The sequence below is a fragment of the Bubalus kerabau genome, chromosome 3 (assembly GCF_029407905.1).
Source record: "Bubalus kerabau isolate K-KA32 ecotype Philippines breed swamp buffalo chromosome 3, PCC_UOA_SB_1v2, whole genome shotgun sequence".
Taxonomy (NCBI): Eukaryota; Metazoa; Chordata; class Mammalia; order Artiodactyla; family Bovidae; genus Bubalus; species Bubalus kerabau.
The window spans coordinates 3,528,980-3,550,617 of NC_073626.1; the positions used below are offsets into that span (position 1 = coordinate 3,528,980).

Sequence of the window (21,638 nt, forward strand, 5' to 3'; positions counted from 1 at the left end):
TGCCCCACGTGCTCCTGCTGACCCGCCCCCTGGCCGATACTGCCCACCCCGCTCTCCTTTCTCTGCTGTCACGTGCCTCCATCAGGGTGCAGAGGTCATGCTCCCCGGTCAGCACCCGGCTCATACAGTCAGCTCAGTGAGAACAAGCCTCCCCTGCAGAAGGCTAAGAGGTCACGTCCCCACAGGGAGCTATGCTGTGGTGTCTCCTGGGTGCCCACAGCTTTCACTAACCTGGCCAAGGTTCTGAGATGGAGCCCAACTGTGGCAAGACTTGATTACTTTTATTTTAAGGCTATTTTTTTTTAATGTGGACCCCTTTTAAAGTCTTTATTGAATTTCTTACAATATTGCTTCTGTTTAATTAATTAATGTTTAATCAAAAATCTGTTTTGATTTTTGGTCCCGAGGCATGTGAGATCTCAGCTCCCTGACCAAGGATCGAACCCTCACCCCTGCATTGGAAGGCAGAGTCTTAACCCACTGGACCACCAGGGACATCTTGAGAATTATTTACTTTCACATAAGGTTTCCCAAACTCATATGACACTGAACACATCTTTTTTGAGGGACACCTTTTGGTATCTGGTGGGAGAGTTTGAGACGTGTGTGCTGTTTTTAGGAAAATGTCTTAAGTAGGGTTTCCAAAGTGGTGGTGGTGGGAGAGATGGGAAGAAAGTGAGAGATGGAAGAATCAAAAAGTGACTCTATGCACATGGGGAGCTGAGAAGGTACAAGTCGGGGCTCAGAGCCTGCTGCTGGTGACTCTCGGCTGGGCTGACCCTCCTCAATAGTCTTTACTGTCTGACTTCCTCTGGATGTATCTTAGTGCATGTGTGACACAGAGGCAAATTCTTTGGCTTGTAGAAACTCATCCTGAGTCTTCCCTGCTGGCTCAGTGGATAAGAATTCACACGCCAGTGCAGAAGATGTGAGTTCGATCCCTGGGTTAGGAGGATTCCACATGCCTTGGAGCAACTAAGCCTATGTGCCACAACTGCTGAATCCATGAGCCTAGAGCCTCCGCTTCAGAACAGGAGAAGCCACAACTAAGAGAGGAGCCCCTGCTCTCTGCAACTAGAGAAAGCTGTGCCCAGCAATGAAGATGCAGTAAATATATAAATAATATAAACCTACAAAAAACAAACAAACAAAAAGCTAGTCCTGCCAGTGGCTAGCAAAAGAAGAATCACTTTGAAATAAAAATGCTGACTTTTATAGTTACATTAATTTTTAAGCTGTTTTCTCCCACTTTACTTAACAATGAAATGCAACAGAGATGAAGAGGTCAGTGATGATAACAGTTATCATTAAGAGCTAACTCTGTGATAGGTAGCAGAGACAGCACTTTGTTGACAAAGATCCGTCTAGTCAAAGCTATGGTTTTTCCAGTAGTCATGTATGGATGTGAGAGCTGGGCCATGAAGAAGCTGAGTGTTGAAGAATTGATGCTTTTGAATTGTGGTGTTGGAGAAGACTCTTGAGAGTTCCTTGGACTGCAAGGAGATCAAATCAGTCAATCCTAAAGGAGATCAACTCTGAATATTCACTGGAAGGACCAATGCTGAAGCTGAAGCTCCAACCCCTTGGCCACCTGATGTGAAGAGCCAACTCATTGGAAAAGACCCTGATGCTGGGAAAGATTGAGGGCAGGAGGAGAAGGGGACAACAGAGGGTGAGATGGTTGGATGGCATCACCAACTCGATGGGCATGAGCTTGAGCAAACTCCGGGAGATGGTGAGGGACAGGGAGGTCTGCATGCTGCAGTCCGTGGGGTCACAAAGAGTCAGGCATGACTTAGTGCCTGTGACGGGTGTCGTGGCAAGTGCTGTTGTGCACTATCTCATCTAATCCTCAGAACGACTCTGCAGAGCAGGCGCTATCACTGCCATCGGTTTCCTTGTGTGGCAGGGTTGGTAGGTGGTTTAGAGGTAGGATGTGCATAAGAATTGGAAGCTTCCAGGACCTTTCAGAGACAGAGAAAATGCCAGCAGGTGTTGCCAACCAAGTGAATGTGTATTTCTCTCCGTGTGTGTGTGTGTGTGTGTGTGTGTGTGTATTAGCAATTTCCCTGCTTGTCAAGACTACAAGAATGAGCCAGAAACAACTGGTCCAGGATAAGCATTGGCTAGGCCACATGTTTACAATCGATTAGAGGGAGATAATTCTGAAGGGAAGGGGGGGCTGTGACAAGCAAAGTGCAGTGAAATATTTTAGCAGAAAGCATCTGGCAGAGAGCTCCCCAAGACAGAGAGCATTAATGATTATCGCTTTGGACGGGCACCAAATACGCATTTAGGCAGGATGCAGGAGGTGAACACCAGCAGTGGGAGCATGGTCATGGGCAGAGAGGTGCCTCCATGGGCAAAGGCTGAGCTGACCGAGTGGGGGAGGGGCGGTGGAAGCTTCTGGCACCAGGAGGGACTTCACTGTGGGTCACGGATGGACGAAGCTCTGGCTTCTTTCTGGGGACCAGCTCGTCCCCATGAGCAGCGAGGCAGGCTGGGGTTGCCAGGAAGCGCAGGCCCAGGGAGGAGGCAGGAGCCACAGGGCCTCCCCACTTGGGCAGAATGCCTGCTCTCTGCAGTTCTGTTCTGTGCTCTGATGTCGTACATAAGCAGGGCCATGAACTGGGGGCTGAGGGAATGATCTAAAGCCAGGTCACATTTCCTACAGCTCCTCTGTGGCTCAGAACCAAGGTCAAAACCACCTTCTCATGACCTGGGTGTCATGAGAGTCCCCTTTATGTCTGACAAAGCCTCTTCTCATCGTTTGGATCTTAGCTCAAAAGTCAGCTTCTCAGGGTGCCCCCCAGTTCCATGACCTGGTCCCCTCACTCTCACTAACGCATGACCTGGTCGTCTCATCTCTCACTAACAATGACCTGGTCCCCTCATCTCTCACTAACACATGACCTGGTCTTCTTTCCTTTTCCCAGTACTTGTTGCTTTGTGACAACAAGGAGGGGGAGGGGCAGCGTGGAGCAGGGGATTAACAAGTCCAAACCGTTATGTGTAAAATAAGCTACAAGGATATATGTACAACACAAGGAATATAGTCCACTGCTGACGTCCTCCATGCTCCCCGGGCATCTGTTCATGACCCCTGTCCTGGGCACCCACCACCCGGCAAGCTGAAGGCTCACTGCCTGCCCGTCTCTCCCTTAGATGGCGAGGCAGGGCTGTGGGAGTCTCCGGGTGGACAGTGTTGGGAATGCGGCGGGTGGCTAACAGCAAGTTGTTGGAAGGATGAATGAATGCATGAGTGGATGTTGCAGCCGGTTTCTTTCACTTCTTTCGTGGGCTGCTTTTCCTTTCCAAACCTTTTCGCCTGACACTCTATCACAAAAGGGCATTGTTCATCTGTTCTGTTTCACTGTGTTTATGTTTTTTAAAAACACTCTTTTTAGAAAAAAAAAGTCAAAAAGAAAAGAAATCTTTTGTATCTGTTGTGCAGTGAATGATAAGCCAACGGAAGAGAAGAACTAACCACTTCAGGAGCACAGCACAGCTTCACTGCTTCAGGTGACACAAATCCTGAATTTCTAATGCTATGCAGAAGAGTTCTCAGTTCAGCAAACTTTCTCTTTATAGTGCAAATTGCTTTTGTAAACAAGAGTAGGGAGCCAATCTAAAATATTTAAAACGCATTCTGCACTCAGCATTTCAGGAATACTGATGAATATTTAGGTGTATGCTAATTACTCTTCATTTTATATCCATTCACTAAAATAAATGCCATTCCTAAGAAGCTCTGGTAGTGAATCATTTGTAACATATATTCCATGTCCCCATCAAGACCCCCAAGCTCCTTCACCTCCTGTCCACGACCGACCTTGGGGAACCTCCACTCCAGCCTCTGGGTGCTCGGAGCCCGGTGCATTCGTAATGCCTTGTTGTTCAATTGCTAAGTCATGTCGACTCTTTTGCAACCCCATGGACTGTGGCCCGCCACGCTCCTCTGTCCATGAGATTTTCCAGGCAAGAATACTGGCGTGGGTTGCCATTTCCTTCTCCAGGAGATCTTCCTGATCCAGGGATTGAACCCGAGTCTCCTGCATTGTGGGTGGATTCTTTATCTGCAGGACCCTAAACACACTTGCTGCTTCACACCCCATGCCTTTATCATGTTCCCATCTTCTAGAAGCCTGAGTCCAGCTTCCTTTAACTGAGGTCTGTGACTTCTCTGATCGGGCTTTGCTTTTTCTGAATCTCCTGGTTGGACTGAGCGTCCCTTTTCGTTTTCAAAGCCCCTTCAACAGAATGAACCTATCGCTTGGCCAGAAACAGAAAGTGGGTCCTTCTCACTGTGGGGATGCCCAGCACCAAACTAGCTTCAGGCGGACAGTAGACACTCAGCAGTGACTGAGATGGGGCTGAACTCAGCAGCGCTGCGTGAAACACTCCACACTCCAAAGGTGAACAAAACCACCTCAGCGTTGTTTTATGGTTGAAGCAGGACTTCAACCTAATTGGCCTGAATCAGTGAAGTTGTCATGTCCTATTCGTTTTATATTATCTACCTCCATTTATATTCCCTATACTTCCTATCAAGGAATTTCCAAGTCAATGGAACAAAGCATATGAAAAAAGCTCGCAAGGTTCTAAACAAATGTGAGGGCTTCCCAGGTGGCTCAGTGGTAAAGAATCTGCCTGCCAATGCAGGAGACATGGGTTCCATCCCTGGGTCGGGAAGATCCCCTGGAGAAGGAAACGGCTACTCACTCCAGTCTTCTTGCCTGGAGAATCCCATGGACAGAGGACTCTGGTGGGCTACAGTCCACGGGGTTGCAAAGAGACATGACTTAGCGACTAAACAACATCAAGAGCAAACAACTGTGAATAGTTATTTAAAATTCATCATTGAACTAAAATTACATTAGTTATGTAATGTTTTCTATTAAGATTAAAATTAAGATTCTTTCATATTTTTATGAATAAGAACACATTCTATATTCTGTTAAAATAGATGCGACTTTAAACCAATTATTTCAGAAGTCATGTAAAGGGGAATTCTGCTCAAAGCAAACAAACAAGTAAAACTAAAACGAAATGGAGAATTGTGGGTGCGAGGCATAGCTGCTCGAGTTCTAACTTTCGGATGCCACAGAAGGCCACGCCTCCTCCGGAACGTGTTTCACGGTGACGGTGACTTTCAGTGACACGGACAGAGGGACCCTCATGTGACTGCAGCCGCTTACCTTCCTGGAATTTGTAGGTGTCTGTGATGTCCTTTATGCCATCTCCTCCAATTTCTTTGGTCACAATTAATTTCCCAATGTGGGTGGTATCAAGGGCTTCAACCACATGAGTGCCATCTTTCTTAGCTGTAATGTAAACAAGGTCACTGTTGACCTAAAAACAGGAGAGGAGGCCGTTAGCTATCGTCAAATGTCCTTGTCCCCAAAATCTCTAACTCAGAATAGTGTAGCGTCTAAGAGCCTGCAGATGACATTATCCACCGTGCTAAGTCATTCAAGCACCAACCATTTCTTTCATTCCTTTTTCTTGCTGGCAAATTCTACCTCCTAAGGCAGAACGGAAAGCACCCTGTCTATTACTCTCTTCCTCAGGCTTCTTTTAAGCTGACAGTAACAGAGTGACCTACTTCTAGAGAGAAGAGGCAGTCTGCTGGGTGGCTTCTGGGAAATATATTTTTTCCAGGTATATGCATATGTTCAAACCCATCAAGATGTATACACTAAATGTCTGCATTCTGAATATCAATTTTACCCCATTAAAGCTTAAAATAATTAAATAAATGGAGAGAAGGAAGCCCGTGATAGGCAGAGAGACCAGCAGCTACAATGCATGGGATCAACTGCAGAGAACGTGGGCTCTGATCTTGGGTGTGCGCTGTTAGAAAGTACATGCCGTATCCTTGGAACCTCATTCCTGCTTCCAGAAAATGAAAATAATTACACTTGCTCTGCCAGTTTCGTAGGAACACTTTGGGTCTGAGCGAGGTAAAATCTATGTGGATATGATTCTCACTTCTATTAGTAATCAAAATCAAGTAAAATGCAACGATCATTACCAGGTGCTGGGAAAACTTGATGAGGTTAAAGGTGAGGTTTAAGAGGGCAACTTTTCTCTACTTTCTCACAAATTTCTGAATTTACAAGAAGTCTGACTTCTGCTCAGGGGAAGGTAAGCAATCAACATTTATTGACCCATAATGTTTCAGGACGTTTTAAATGATTTAATTTAAACCCCACCACAACAATCCTGTGAGTAGGTACTATTATCTCTGTTTTATATACGAGGCACTATGAGTCAGAGGGTCAGCAGAGTGTTTGTGCTCACAGGGTGGGGAGGTGGTGGAGAAGAAGTGCAGACGTGGGCAGGTGCAGGCCCACAGCACACGCCCCGACTCTTTCCCTGGGTGGGCATCGCACAGGCCCTGATCTTCACCCAGGGTGGTCTGAACACACAGCCTGACCTTCCTGCTGGGTGGCCCATATCTGTTCGCTGGATTATCACAGGACACCGCCTCTCCTGCCTGACCCCCAAGGACCACCGCACCACGCAGTGGGGGGGTCCCAGGCTGGGGTCCGGGTGGTCCTGCACTGCCTCAGATTTCTGAGGATGAAGGCATGGGCCCTGCTCCTCTATGTGGTGCCCAGGGCTCGGCAGTACTCGGGACATGGTGTAAAAGACTAAATGTTGAATCAGGAATCAGGACGGGAGCAGACAGAGCAGACACCTGAGTAGTATTTCTCATTTTGGGCAAAAAAGTTGAAGGAAAGTTTCAGTGAGCTTCCTGAGAGCTTCAAGGTCCCCCTGGAGGAGGCCATGCAGGCACAGACCGCTCCCTCCTCCGTGCAAGCGACAGCAAAAATGACGACAAAGCCCTTCTTAATAAACAGCCCTCACGGCCGCTTCCAGTTTTCCAGGGAGACAAGGCTGCACGTGCAAGTGGCTAGATCCTTGTCTTCCCTTGAGCAAAGCTTAGGAAATTTTTCATTGTTGTTCAGTCGCTAAGTCATGTCCAACTCTTTGTGACCCCATGGACTGCAACACACCAGGCTTCCCCATCTTTCACCATCTCTTGCTTGCCTTCAAACGTTCCCAGCATCAGGGTCTTTTCCAATGAGCAGGCTCTTCCCATCAAGCAGTCAAAGTATTGGAGCTTCAGCTTCAGCATCAGTCCTTCCAATGAATATTCGGGGTTGATTTCCTTTGGGATTGACTGGCTTAATCTCCTTGCTGTTCAAGGGACTCTCAAGAGTCTTCTCCAGCACCACAGTTCAAAAGCATCAATTTTTTGGTGCTCAGCCTTCTTTATAGTCCAACTTTCACATTTGTACATGACTATGGGAAAAATCATAGCTTTGACTATATGGACCTTTGTCAGCAATGTGATGTCTCTGCCTTTTAATACACTGTCTGTAAAAAGCCTATGTCATAGTTTTCCTCCCAAGGAACAAGCATCTTTTAATTTTGTGGCTGAAGTCATGGTCAGCAGTGATTATATCAGCTGAAACCTCAGGCCGGCCCACCACACTGTCCCTTGTGGGAAGAGGAGAGGAGAAACACACACACGAAGTGACTTCTGCACATGTAGGGAGGGGGTGGGTTGGAGGGAAAGGATTCTTTCCAGGAGACATGTGCAAGCTTTCTTCTCAGTTTTAGCCACTAGAGTGGTGGCTCTCCATCCTGACTGCATATGAGAAGCACCGAGGAGCCTAGAAAGTTTGTCCAAGACCAGTTGCATCTCCATGGTAGGACAGTCACAAGTGGAAGAAATATTGGACCTAGGCTGTGTGATTTCGGGCAAGTTACTGAACGTCTCTGAGCCTGGGTTTAATTATACCTTCCTTGCAAGGTTGGCAAGTAGACCAGAACCACCTGTGAATGTCCTATGTTTAATTTCTTCTGAGTGGAAAGGATTCTTAGAGACCATCTAGTCCTGCACATAGATTTGAAGGGCGATGGTCACACAACACAGGCACTTCCAAAGTGGAGTGGGGAATAATGGGAGAGCTTTCCTGGTGGCTCAGATGGTAAAGCATCTGCGTGCAATGCAGGAGACCTGGGTTCGATTCCTGGGTCAGGAAGATCCCCTGGAGAAGGAAATGGTTACCCACTCCAGTATTCTTGCCTGGAAAATTCCATGGACAGAGGAGCCTGGCAGGCTCTATATCTATATCTATATATCTATATCTATCAGCCTGGAGTCTGAAAGAGTCAGACATGACTGAGTGACTAACACCTGACTTTCCTAGTAGGAGGAGCAGTGTGTGTAAGACCAATACGAGGATGTATTTGGATGTTTCAGCACCCCGGGGGGCTCAGCTAGGGTGGGCCGGGTCCTCAGGCTAGAGGGCCCCTCTGCAAACCCCCGCCTGTGCCCACGGACTGTAAACGTGTGTCACTGTTCACCGCTCACGGTGGAGGCCCTTGTTTTCAGGACCCAGGACAGAGTCTGCTCTGTTTGTTCCCAAGTGGAGGTGGCTGCATCACAGGTGGTGCAGGGAAGGCGGTGCTGCTCCCACGGCTCACGGGTTTGGGGGCAGTGGATGCCTGCCTGTCTGGGAGCCTTCCTGGCACAACGCCGGATGTCCACCCTGTGCTTGCCTTCCTTCATCCCGTAGGGGCTCCTGTGTGTGTGCCCCGCGGCTGCATACGTGAGCTCATCTCGCACCAGGACTGCCTGTGCGTGAAGGTGCCATCTGGCCCCCGTCTCGCTGAGATCCTCTTCTCAGCAGTGCATCGTGCACACGCTCTTGCTTCTATTATTCACTCATGTATTTACTGGTGGCTTCTGTGTGCCAGGACCTGCTTTCAGCGATGAGAGTCCAGCAGACCCTATCTCCGAGGAACTTATGTTATAGAAGGGAGGGAAATGATAACACTAAGTCAGAGAAGAACAGAAACAGTGGGATGGGTAGGGATGCTTCATGTGGGAGATGCGGGGAGTGGAGGTCTCTTTATGGAGGTGGGCTGAGCAGAGACCTGGATGCAGCGAGGGTGAAAAACATGCAAAGAGAGGTAGAGGGGGGGACAAGAGCTTTCATGGCCAAAGGAACGGTCTGTGTAAAGACTGACAAAAGAATGTGTTCGATGTTTCCAGAAGAGCACGGGGGTCTATGTGGCCGTAGAGAAACGAGCAAGGGATGGGGGCGGAGGGTCAACCAGGGGCCAGATCACACAGAATCTTGAAAAGATTTATGCTTAATTGTAAAGGTGATGGGCATTCAAAGGTTTGGGGCAGGGGAGTGGCATGTTTTTATTTACATTTTAGAGGGTAATTCTGGCTGCTCTGTGGAGAGTAAACTGGAGAGGGGCAAGCAAGGAGGAAGAAATGACTTAGGACATGATGTCCCAGATCTCAGAGCTGTGCAGAGCTCAGAGGGTCATGATGGAGGCACAGGCATGCCTGGATCTGGGATAATTGGAAGGTATTTCTGGCAAAATGCTTAGGGGAGGTTAGAAAGAGAAACCAAGATTATTCCAGAGTTTTATATGTGATTTGAATGAACGGGTGAATTATTTTGAGATATCCCCAAATGGACTGCATCTAATAACTGGTAGAGAAATAAACAATCTTGGACTGAGACCAAAGAATTGGCAGAGGAGCTGGTGGGCAGTTTGAGTCCAGAGAACTGCCGGCCCCAGACTATGGAGGGTGCGGCTGCTGGAGCCATGGGGCGGCGACGGTGACCCCAAGGGGCCCGTCACTTCTGCTGCGAGAACCAGCTCAGTGCCAGGAGGGAAGGTGTGTCTGTGTGTGAGACAGTGTGTCTGTGTGTGAGTGTGAGTGTGTGAGAGAGTATATATCAATGCGTCTGTGTGTGTGTGTGAGTGTGTGAGAAAGTGTGTGTCTGTGTGAGAGTGTGTGAGTGTGTGTGAGAGAGTATTGTGAATGTGTCTGTGTGTGTAAGTGTGTGAGCATGTGAATGTGTGTGAGAGTATGTGTGAGTGTGTGTGTGTATGTATCTGTGTAAGTGTGTGTGTGAGAGTGTGTCTGTGTGTGAGTGTGTGATAGAGTGTGTGAGTGTGTGTGTATGTGTGTGTGAGAAACTGTATGTGTCTGTGTATGTGAGAGAGTATGTGTGAATGTGTCTCTGTGTGTGAGTGGGTGTGTGAGAGAGTGTGTCTGTGGGTGTGTGAGAGTGTCTTTGTGTGTGTGAGTGTGTCTGTGTGTGAGTGTGTGTAAGTGTGTTAGCATGTGAATGTGTGTGAGAGAGTACGTGTGTGTATATGTGTAAGTGTGTGAGTGTGTGTGAGAGTGTGTCTGTGTGAGTGTGTGTGTCAGTAACTGTGTGTGTGAGAGTATGTGTGAATGTCTCTGTGTGTGAGTGTGTGTGAGAGAGTGTGTGTCTGTGTCTGTGTGAGAATGTGTGACTGTGAGTGTGTGAATGTGTGTGTGTGTAAGTGTGTGAGCATGTGAATGTGTGTGAGTATATGTGAGTGTGTGAGAGTATGAGTGTGTGTGTGACAGCATGTGTGTGTGTATGTGAGTGTGTGTGTGTGTGAGAGTATGTGTGTCTGTGTGAGTATGTATGAGTGTGTGACAGTATGTATGTGTGCGTGTGAGTGTGTCTGTGTGTGAGTGTGTGTAGGTGTGTAAGCATATAAATGTGTGAAAGTATGTGTAAGTGTGTCTGTGTGTGTCTGTGAGTGTAAGTACGCAAGCATGTGAATGTGTATGAGAGTGTGTATGTGTGAGAGTATGTGTGTGTGTGTGTGTGTGAGTGTGTGAGCATGTGAATGTGTGTGTGTGTCTGTGAGTGTGTGTGTGAGAGAGTATGTGTGTCTGTGTGTATCTGTGTGTGTGTATAAGTGTGTGTGTGAGTGTGTGAATGTGTCTGTGTGTGTAAGTGTGCAAGCATGTGAATGCGTGTGAGAAAGTATGTGTGTGTGTATGTGTGAATGTGTCTGTGTGTGTGTGTGTGTGTCTGTTGTGTGTGTGTGTGAATGTGTCTCTGTGTGTGTGTGTGTGAGCATGAATGTGTGAGTGTGTGTGTGTGAGAGTATGTGTGAGTGTGTCTGTGTATGAGTGTGTGTGTGTCTGTGTGTGTGTGTCTGAGAGTGTGTGAATGTGTGAATGTCTGTGAGTGTTCATAGTGTGTGAGCATGTGAATGTGTGAAAGTATGTGTGAGTGTGTCTGTGTGTGAGTGTGAGTGTAAGTGTGCGAGCATGTGAATTGTGTGAGTGTGAGTGTGAGAGAGTATGTGTGAGTGTGTGCGTGTGAGAGAGTATGTGTGAGTGTGTGTGTGTGTGTGTGAGTGTGTGTGAGTTTGGCAGGATGATGTGAAGGGGACAACAGTTAGAAGAAGCTGAGACAGAAGAGAAGCAGCAGCTCCTGAGTGCTTAGTGACCCGGGAACCGGGAAGGGAACTCCAGACGCTGAGACCTCTTCTCTCTTTGGGAACCTCCAGAGCAGGCCGAAGCAGCCCACCGCAGGGCTGAGGGCAAGAGGATGGAGGAGGGCCGAGAAAGAAGCCCAGATCCCAGGAAGGAATCTGGAGATGGGAAAAGCGCAGCGGTGGGCGCTTCCTGAGCACAGCTCTCGTCTCGGCTTCTGCTTTCACTCAGGGAGGAAACCAAAAGCCAGTCCGCGAGCATGAGGCCTGATCCGGCCCGGAAATGAGTCAAGAGTGACCAAGAAAGTCAGCCTGCTGGGAGGCGAGAGCAGGCACGTTCCGGCTGACGTAGCGGGGGTGGCGGGAAGCAGGCTGACGTAGCAAGGAGGCGGGAAGAGGCGAGCGCAGTGGTCTGGGACCTGAGCCATGCAGGCGCTCGTTAAAGTCACAGACAACGCCCCCCATGGAGCCCTGCTTCAGGACCCTTGAGAAGAAAGCGTGCTCACTCCTCACGTACTTTTAAGCCATTGGAGCATCTTTTACAAAGGGCTCAGCCCCAGAGCCCAGCCCAAACCAAAGCAACAAATCCCATGCTCTGTCAGACAAGTCTGCAAAGAGTGGCAGAGGAGTCGTTACCATCTGCGGGTCCCGATGACACTCACAACACCCCGATCTGTATTTAATAACAGCGGAAAGCGTTTGCATTAGCAGCTATTAGGCGTTTTCCTCCTGGAGGGAGTCTGTTCCTCTCTCCTCCGTGGCAACAAAGCATAATAAAACTACAAAAGCAAGGCTTGGTGAGTTTTAGAATGATTTTCCATTAAGAAGTCCTCGTGGCATCAGAAACGATCAGATGGCAGTTGGGGAGGAACACACAAATCTTGAAATCTCAAAATGAAATCCAGCAGGTGAAAATTCCGAATACAGTCTGCCTGTTCTCCCAAGGCTTCTAGAAACTGCGACGGCAGGTACAGCGGAGGAGGCATTGTCCCTTTCATGTAACTCACGTGTTCGGTCTTGGGGTCTGCGTGTTTATTCTTATTTTATTTCTGAGACATTTCCCAAGCTGGCCTTCTCCTCTGCCTGTCGTCCTTCAACTGGTTCAGGAGAGGAGTGAAGTCACGGCCGCCCCGGGGCTTCCTCCCAGAGGCCTTCCCCTCCAGCCTGGGCTGAACAGGCTCCGTTCCTTTTCCTTCCCCTTGGGAAGCCTCTCGTGTCCACTCTCAGGTCAGAACATCCCACGTCTTGGTTCTTCAGCTGTCATCATCTGACACCTCCCAACACATCCCTGTTCGTGAGCCTCGGTGGTTTTCATTTTTATTTATTCATTGTGTATGTTTTCTTGGCCATGCTGCAGGGCATGTGGGATCTTAGCTGCCTGACCAAGGATCAGACTCACACCCCCTCGCACTGGAAGCTCCGAGTCTTAACCACTGGACTGCCAGGCAAGCTCCTGAACAGTTTTTAATTGTCTGCACGTACCTTTTGGAAGCTCAAGTTTTCTCCTCTGTCTGAAGTTCATCCCTTCCTCTGGCTTTTTTTTTTTTTCTTACCTCTTTCGCCTGAATACTGTCTTGTCTGCTCGTGCTCAGTCACTCAGTTTTGTGACCCCATGGACTGTAAAGCCCACCACGCTCCTCTGTCCATGAGATTTCCCAGGCAAGAATACTGGCGTGGGTTGCCATTTCCTTCTCCAGAGGCTCTTCCTGACCCAGGGATCGAACCCATATCTCCTGCATTGCAGGTGGATACCACTGAGCTCCCAGGAAAGCTGAATAACTACTAGTCATGCGTCCAGACTGGGTTCGGGCTCCACTCCCTCCAGGGAGTATCCCCGGCCCTCCCCTCCGTGGGCTCCGTGATGCTCCGCTGGACCTGCTGTGGCCATCGCACAGCTGTGCCCATGTCTATTCCCAGCCACCCTCTCTCCCAGGACAGGGTCTGGTGGCCTCTGCTGTCCTGCCGCAGCCTGAGCTCATAGCTCTCGATTAACAAAATGCCAGTCATTTATCACCTACATCACTCGTTTGACCTTTGGTTCCATAGCAACACTTGCATCGTTGTTTTTTAAATGCTGCTGTGTTTATGTACTACTACCTCCATCTGGAATCAAGTTTCTTAAGGACTCGGGCTTCTGAATTCCCACAGTGCTAGATGCATGCTAATAATACATACGTATTCATTCTGAAACAGTAGCAGAATGTGGTGGTTACTAGCGTGAGGTTGGGTGCCTACGTGTGTGTTCCTTCGCTCAGTCGCTTCTGACTTTTTGCGACCCTATGGACTGTAGCCCACCAGGCTCCTCTGTCCATGGAGTTTTCCAGGCAAGAATACTGGATGGGTTGCCACCTGCTTCTCCAGGGGATCTTCCCACCCCAAGGATTGAACCTGGTGCTCGCTCACCTGGCTTTAAATCTTACCACTAGTCTTTATTGGTTAGATGATCATGGAAAGGTTCTTTAATCACTGTTTGCCTCACTTTTCTTTTCTGTAAAATGGGAAGAATTATAACACCCATTTTAAAGGGTTGCTGAGAGCATCAAATGGTAGGCAAAGTGATTACCTAGTGATAGACATTATTTCACCGCGTTTACTGGTGAAATCATACCCGGGGTAAGTCCCGCCTGTCAACCTCTCTTGTTTCTCTGCTCCTCCCCCTTGCCCCCAGCAGCCTCCCACCTGGCATTCTCCATTACCTGGTACGTCTTACATTTACTCTGACTTTCAGGGCTCCTTTTGGAGCACCATTGAACTGCCCTCTTTGCTTCTAGCCTACACCCAGTTCTTCCAGAATTTCAGCCTCTTCCCAAAGTGTCCCCAGCCACCTATCAGTGAGCTGTGTTCCAGATCTGTTTTCTCCCATCCGTATTGTAACAGCTTACTCAGTCCCCTCTGGTAGAGGATGGCTTGGAATAGCAGGAAATGGACTGGAGTTCCCAGACTAAGATTACAGTTGGGGTGTGTTTGGATTTTATGTTGTGTGGGCCACTGGGCTAGTCTCAGTGCAGTAGGGCACTCTCCCGTGTCAGTTCATGGATGGTCTCCACCAATTTTTAGTTGAGTGATTCACTTAGTCACTTAATTTCTTGGGAGCAGTTGGTACCTACTTCCTGGGTACAGAGACCTAAGCTAAGGTGACTAGAGCAATTGCTTTCAGGCGGGGAAATCTCAGAGCATCAAGGGAAGAAAAATGTTAAGTAAGAGCTGCCTTTAGCATGTAGCACCCGGAGGTTGGAACCATGTCTGCCATGTTTAACTTTGTAAACAGGAAGCACACACCATGTTCCTGGGAAATTGAGACCCAACAGCCCAGTGCCTTATTCTCTGATGAGTTCAGAGCTTGGGGAGGAAGGAGGCTCTTTCCCGCAGCTCTCCACTTACCTCTGCAAAAACGAAGGGTGAGTCAAACTGGAAGCAGACGTGGCCGTGCTTGATGGCTTGAACAGAGGCGGGGCCGCACCGATACATCCCTGGACCACACAGAGGAAGGAGAGTGTGAGTTCCCCATCTTTGGGTCTTTCCAGTTACAGAACTGGTCTGCATACAGGTCACAGCCCTGAGCGGGCTGTAGGGGCAACCGCTCCTCAAGGTCATCATCAATGCGGCCCCAGTTCTTTCCACGGCCAGAGAGGGTGTCACCCACATGCGCCATCAACAGGGAGGGACATGGTGGAAATACTTCTGCAAGCCCCAAACCAAAGTCGTGAAAAGAGCAAAGGGCACACCATTCCTGCATCTACTCTTCCAACTATAAACAGCCTCGAGCGTGTGGGGGCCGAGCTGTGGGCTGACGCAGGGCTCATCCTGTTACAAGTGGCATCTGGAATGCTGGAAACGGTGACATGTCCCAGGACTTGTGGTGCTTATTTGTTTTCATTTTTGGACATTGTGGACATATGTCAAGTTTAACCGGAGAATCTGGACACTAGCCACGCCACACGGACCGCGTGCTTTTGGGAAGTTAGCAGGCCCACGCTGACTTTTACAAAATATTTTGAATTTTAGTCAGCTCTCTCTCTCTTGTTACTAAGAGGCTAGCTGTCATTAGTCACTCAGATACCTCGTCATGACATATAATCCAGAACACCAGGAAGTATTGAACTTTCTCTCAAAACCCAGTATTGTAATAATGTTCCCTCATGAGTATGTAATGAATGTTTGTGTATATCTGGATATGCACACATCAATATCTTTTTTTAAAGAAAGAAATGGAAAATTCCATTTGAGCCTCATTTGAGGACTATAACCCAGGAAGGTCATCTCAGCTCTAAGAACTGTCCCATCCACTAGAGGCCAGGACACAGTTATGTAAGTTTTTTGAGACAGAGGGCTGTACATCAAAGGATGTATTATTAACACTTCATGCATTCCAGATCTAATTGCCAATTCATCAATATCTTACATCAATACCTGGGGAAATAAAAATAATGTCCCAGAGCTCTGGTTCTTACCATCACATTAAAGAAGGACAGTGGAGGCTATGTCCCAGAGCACTGGTTCTTACCATCACATTAAAGGACAGTGGAGGCTATGTCCCAGAGCACTGGTTCTTACCATCACATTAAAGGACAGTGGAGGCTTATGAAGAATCTGGGGGTGAGGGGGCATCATAGCTGCCACTACTTGGCCAGGTTTGCAAGTTAGAAGATGAGTATTCACATACTCAAGCTTTGAAAGAAATCACACAACCTGGAAAGAAATCAGGTTCTGAAAAGATAGCAATTTAAAGAACGATCCGTAATTAGTTTCTGAGTTCTTTATTTTCTTCACCGCTTTCTATCTTAGCACTGCGTGTCGGGCAGGGCTGAAATATACTTTATAGCCAAGTGAAAGTGCTTACAGAGATAGTTTTCCTCTTGTCTTCAAAACTGCTGATCAAAGCAATAGTCGATGAATTATATATGTTAAGTTTTATGCTTTTTTCTCCCCCCTAAAAGTTACAAAGTAATCAGAGTAAAGACAGCCATTGAAATGAAATTAAACCCGACTGGCGGGCAGTCGAAGCTGTGCGTGTCCAGGAAGCACACGGCTGGTGCTGGTTCCCACCAGGTGGGCGCGCTTCCCACACATCAGATGCAATCATAAAAGCAAAGTATAAAGATCAGGAATATAAAGAGAGGATGCGGCTTTACCATCGCTGTTTTCCTGGGGGGTGCTGTCCACGACTTGCCAACCTCCAAACCCAACGGGAAGGTCCGGCCTTGTCATCCAGGCTTCATTCCAGCAGTGGTAGTTCCTTAGAAAACACCACCCAGGCGAGTTAGACTTCCCGTCAATCAGTGCTCCAGGAAATCAAAGAGGGACCAAAATTCCTGTGGATATGCTATCTATAAAGAAATTGGAAATCCCAGCAAGAATACTGGGATGGGTTGCCATTTCTTTCTTTCTTTCTTTTTTTAATTATTTTTTTTACTGAAGGATAATTGCTGTACTAGTTGCCATTTCTTCCTCCAGGGGATCTTCCCAACCCAGGGATCAAACCCGTGTCTCTTTCGTCTCCTGCATTGCAGGCGGGTTCTTTACCACGGAGCCACCAGGGAAGCCTATAAATTATTGGAATGGCTTAAGCTAAATGGAAGCCTCCCAGAGACATACAGAGGATCTGGACGCAAGTTTCCTGGGCAGGTCCATTTCCACTGGTACCCCCGGGGGGCACTTGCATGGTGGCACATGGCTCTCCCCCCAGCTTTAAGGCCACCCAGAGAGGGTCTAATCAATCTAATCAATGCCTTAACAGTTTCAATCTTACCCATTGCCTGCTGCCTAGTGAAACAGAATTTACTATGGCCTCAAGGGATATGGTAGAGAAGACAAGTTAATTAAAATCGAAACACATATATCTTTGAATTCCATATACATATATATATATATTAGACTTATAAAAAGCACAGCCTTTTGTAACAATTAAGCAATAAAATGCTTTTCTTTATGGGCTTAGACTATCGGCCTAGAAACTATAACATTGTGGTGAATTTCCATTTCCTGTCCAACAAGAAAAAAAGGTTGCCGAGGTGCGTGTCTCTCTACGTTTTGTCAAAGGTGAGCGACCCATGAGCTCAGGGCCCTGCAAGACTTTCAGACTTAGCATGGGACCCATGAAGCGAGGACACGGGATAAACTATCATCAGGATTCGCATGATTATGTCCTTGGGAAGACCTGAAATTATACGACGCTACGGGAACAAATGAGAGCACATTAACCTGTCACACCACAGCAGATATTCAGATAGTAATAGCAGTTTAGCGGTGGCGTGAGGCAATTACAGCCATCTCTGTTTATAGCACTGATGAATTTCAGATCCGGCTACCAGCCTTCCTATCCTCAGTGTCCTTCAACGTCAGGGATTCGTGCACGTTCCCATCCCTCTCCAAGTCCTGCTCATCTTTGATTGACTCAGCTCAGAAGCATTTATTTAACTATGCATCACCCACCGTGCACTGGCTTCCCAGGTGGAGCTAGTGGTAAAGAATCCTGCTGCCAATGCAGCAAACACAAAAGACCCTGGTCCGATCCCTGGGTTAAGAAGAACCTGCACCAGTATTCTTGCCTGAGGAATCCCATGGACAGAGGGACCTGGCTGGCTAGAGTCCATGGGGTCACAGAGTCGGACACGACTGAGCGACTGAACACATGCGTGCGTGCACACACACACATCCTGCACCAGGCACCATGCTGGACCCCCACCCTGATCAAAGCACAGGTTCCTGTCCGTAAGGAACCCCACGATCAAGGAGGACAGACAAACACAGAAACCAACTGTTAGAGCATTTCATAGGTTCTCTATGAAGCTTAAGGCACTTGGAACAAGACCTGGCGTAGGATGAGCGCTCAAACATGGTAACTCTCTGACTTTAACAATAATTGACTGAGGGGAAGTTCAGGTGGGGTCAATGGGGTCTTAGTGGGGAAGCCCTGGGTGCAGGAGGGACAACTTCATGGCCGAAGTGATGCTTGAACTGAGTCCCCCAGACAAATGAGAGCTCTGCAGGTCAAAAAAGGACTAAGAACCAAGTTGTGGAGGCATGGAGTGTTTGGCAACCTGTATGCTGTTCGTTGTGGTGGATGGGTAGCATGTTTGCGTATCTGGGGGAAGAAGGGTTGGCAGGTAGCGGTGGGCAGTGCATGACAAGACTGACAAGTACACACAGCACTTCCTGTGCGCCCAGCACTGTTTTAAAGCCTCTGTGTACACGAGCACACCTGATGTACCCAGCATGCCAGGAGAAAGGTGCTGTTATTATTAACCCCTGTTTACAAGGCGGGAAACGGAAGCACAGAGAGGTTAAGAATCTTGCCTGAGGTCACACAGCGAGTTAGAGCAACAGGATCCACACTTTGAAGCACTGAGCTATGGTTTGGTGAGAATGAGATTGCGAGATCCTTTTATCCCAAGTTAAATATTTGGGATTTATCCTTAGATCAGTTACATCTGCAAGTCTGTACTTGAGAGAGCTGGGTGAGGACTGGGGACTGAGCTTCCCATTACTGTAGAGAAGGAGAGGAACCGTCAGGAAGGGACTGCATGTGAGGAAGCTTCCCAGTTTCTAGGGAGAGTGATGGTTCCATTTACCAAGACCCCTGGAGGAGGAAGAGAAGATTTGTGTTGGGGGCGGGGGCGGGGTGCTAGGTGGGTGACAGGTTCGTTTGGGAGATGATGGACTCGGCCTGTGAGAAACCCTAAGGATGAAACCCAAGAGGCATCTTTATACACACAGGTGACACTCAGGATTTGACAAGGAGGGAGCCACTGGCGTCTTTACTGTTGACGGAGGGGAGTGAGGAGGAAAAGGCCAGGTGGGGAGGGTGTGGGTGGGGAGATGCGCTGAGATGAGTTCTACCCCAAGAGTGATTCGGGTTGTAAGTGGAAGACGAGAAGACAGGCCAGTGCCTGGAGAACAATGCAACACAGGAAGATTGTTCTGATTATTTTTGCATTAGGAGAGAGTGTCGTGTCTACGGAGGAGGAGCCAGTGGGGAGAGAGAGAGCGAGAGTAAGGCAGAATGAAGGGAGAGATGGAACCAAAAGAGGCTCAGATACCAAAGGCGCAGGGGGCGTAGGTCAAGAGCAGCGCCGTGGACAAATACAGGGAGCGCATCACTGCCTGCCGGGGAGGGACGCACAGATGGAGGTCGCAGTCCCGGTGTGGGGTGTCGGGCGGGGGCCTGGGGTCAGCTCTCACCTGAGAGCCCCTGTCTTTGCTCCGAAGCTGGAAGGAAGGTTACCGTGATCACATATTAAACAACGCGAGCCTCCGTCCAGATGGTGAAGGTTACACCAGCAGGCCGAGAATGAGCAGAAAAAGCAGCAAGGAAGTGTTTGCGATCCTGCGTCCCTCACAGCCTGCAGCATTTAGCAAGCAGGCTCTCCCCAGCACCGCCCTGGGTTAATAGGCCCCAGACCTCCTTCTTTAAACTCAAATACCAGGGCCAGGTTAGCCTTGAACAAGATAAGTGTTGTTCTCAAACCTCAGGTAAAGACTTTGCCTTGAGGATTTTCTTTCTTTTCAAATAACCAGGAAACAGGGGAAAAGTTTCTTTTCTCTGAGTAAAATATTTAATTAGCTACTCAACATCTCTTCCAGTTTCAGGACGGAAGGCGGAAGTTTAAGGTGTATTTAAGGTGGAAGAGTTTAATAAGAGGCCAGGGACTTGTAGCAGTGGCCAAGGTAAGGATACCTTGCTATGTTCCGGAGGTGCTGGGCCTTGGTCAGCAGGCGGCAACGCTAGTAGCTGGGCTCCCAGAGTGGACACGGGCAGGCGGCAGGGCTGCACCCTCTGCAGCCGCAGGGCTTGTCCCACCACGCCTCTTTCTCTGCTCAGGAATGGCCAGAGGAAACGCGACCTGGGCCACCACGCCATGATGGTCCCCTTTTTGTCTGGGTGGTCAGTATTTCTGGGTACATGTGCCTGCCTTTTACATCTGAAGTTCCTCTGTGAAAGGAACTAATATTTACAGACATGGCCGAATTCCATTTACCTCTATCCAGGTTGGAAATAGATATGCTTCCTAGAAAGTCTTTTTTTTTTTTTTTTTTTTTAAATTTAGAGCTTTTTAACCTAGATCTCTATCTAGATGAATACACCTTTCAGTTTCATCATGCGCTCTCAGAGTGCTGGATTCATTCTGGGGCTGCCGCTTGCCTGTTCACCATCACGTTCCCGGCACCAGATCTGGCCCTTAGCAGCTGCTTACCAGGTACTGTTTTCTTGAAAGGCAAGAGGATCTCTCAGCAAGGCAGGCATAATTAAATCTTTGTTTGTTTTTAAGATTCACGGTTTTGTATTTTCTCAAAGCCTTCACTTGGAACCCGACTTCCCACTATACTATCGAAATATGCAGTGTCCTTTTAAAGTTAAAAAGATTATAAACCTTCTCTGTGAACTAATATCCGTGTTACATCTTTCTAAAGAAGCAGTGTAGATGTTAACATAAAGCCCCTGTTTTGTTGGGAATTATTTAATCAAATTGAAAAGGACTTCTTTGGGCAGATAATAATGGAAGTGAGAAGTGAAAAGCACATCGTTTCTTTATGTCACTTCCTGTATGTTTCCTGCAGTGGCAGCTAGTAATTTCTAGAACTCCTTTCAAGGATGCTATCAATAATGATTCAGTGGTATATGTGCAAAGGACGCAGAGGTCTTCCCCTGAGGCACAACCTCACCAGCAAAGCAGCACTGTGCCCTGCTGGAGGACCCTGGAAGGGACAGCACGGCATTGGCTGAGTTTATCCTCTGATTTGGTAAATCCCTTTCCTTAGAATTGAAATAATCATGCAGAAATAATCACAGGAAATAATCATGCAGATGCAAAGACATGTATACAAGGATGTTCATCTGTCCATAATTTTTAAGAAGGAAAATCAGAAACCATCCAATATGCAATTAACTATTTTAAATCACAAAGTAGAATACTCTCCAGCCTTAAAAATCTGATCTGTATTTATTAGGTAGGAAAAAAATAACCAGGGCATATCCATTTTAAAAATCACACTACAGAACAAAGAAAAGTGTTCACTGTGGATGTCCATTTGTGTGGAAGGCAGAGTTTCAATGAGCCCCACTCTTGTATGAATCCCTCCCCCTTGAATATGGGTGATGTCTATGAATCAGATGGGTTGTCACTCCTGGGCTTATGTTACTTTACCTGGCAAAGAGGATTTTGCAGATGTAATTAAGCTAATTAATCTGCTGATTTTGAGTTAATTAAAAAGGAGATTATCATGTGGACCTGACCTAATCACGTGAGCCTTTAAATCTGGGTCTAGAGGTCTGAGACAGAGCAAACCAGAGATCTGAAGCAGCAAATACGTTCCCCTGCTGGCCTGGA

The 21,638-nt window shown here is 47.9% G+C and overlaps 1 protein-coding gene across 1 annotated transcript in view; it reads right to left on the minus strand.

The window, feature by feature from the left end:
- Window positions 1–21,638, minus strand: part of F13A1 (coagulation factor XIII A chain) — a 146,092-nt gene that overhangs the window by 26,491 nt on the left and 97,963 nt on the right. The window contains exons 9-11 of the mRNA XM_055570528.1: window positions 16,443–16,546; window positions 14,692–14,780; window positions 5,199–5,352 (exon numbers count right to left, since the gene is read on the minus strand). Coding sequence (XP_055426503.1) covers window positions 5,199–5,352; window positions 14,692–14,780; window positions 16,443–16,546 — 347 coding nt within the window. The remainder of the gene's footprint in view (window positions 1–5,198; window positions 5,353–14,691; window positions 14,781–16,442; window positions 16,547–21,638) is intronic.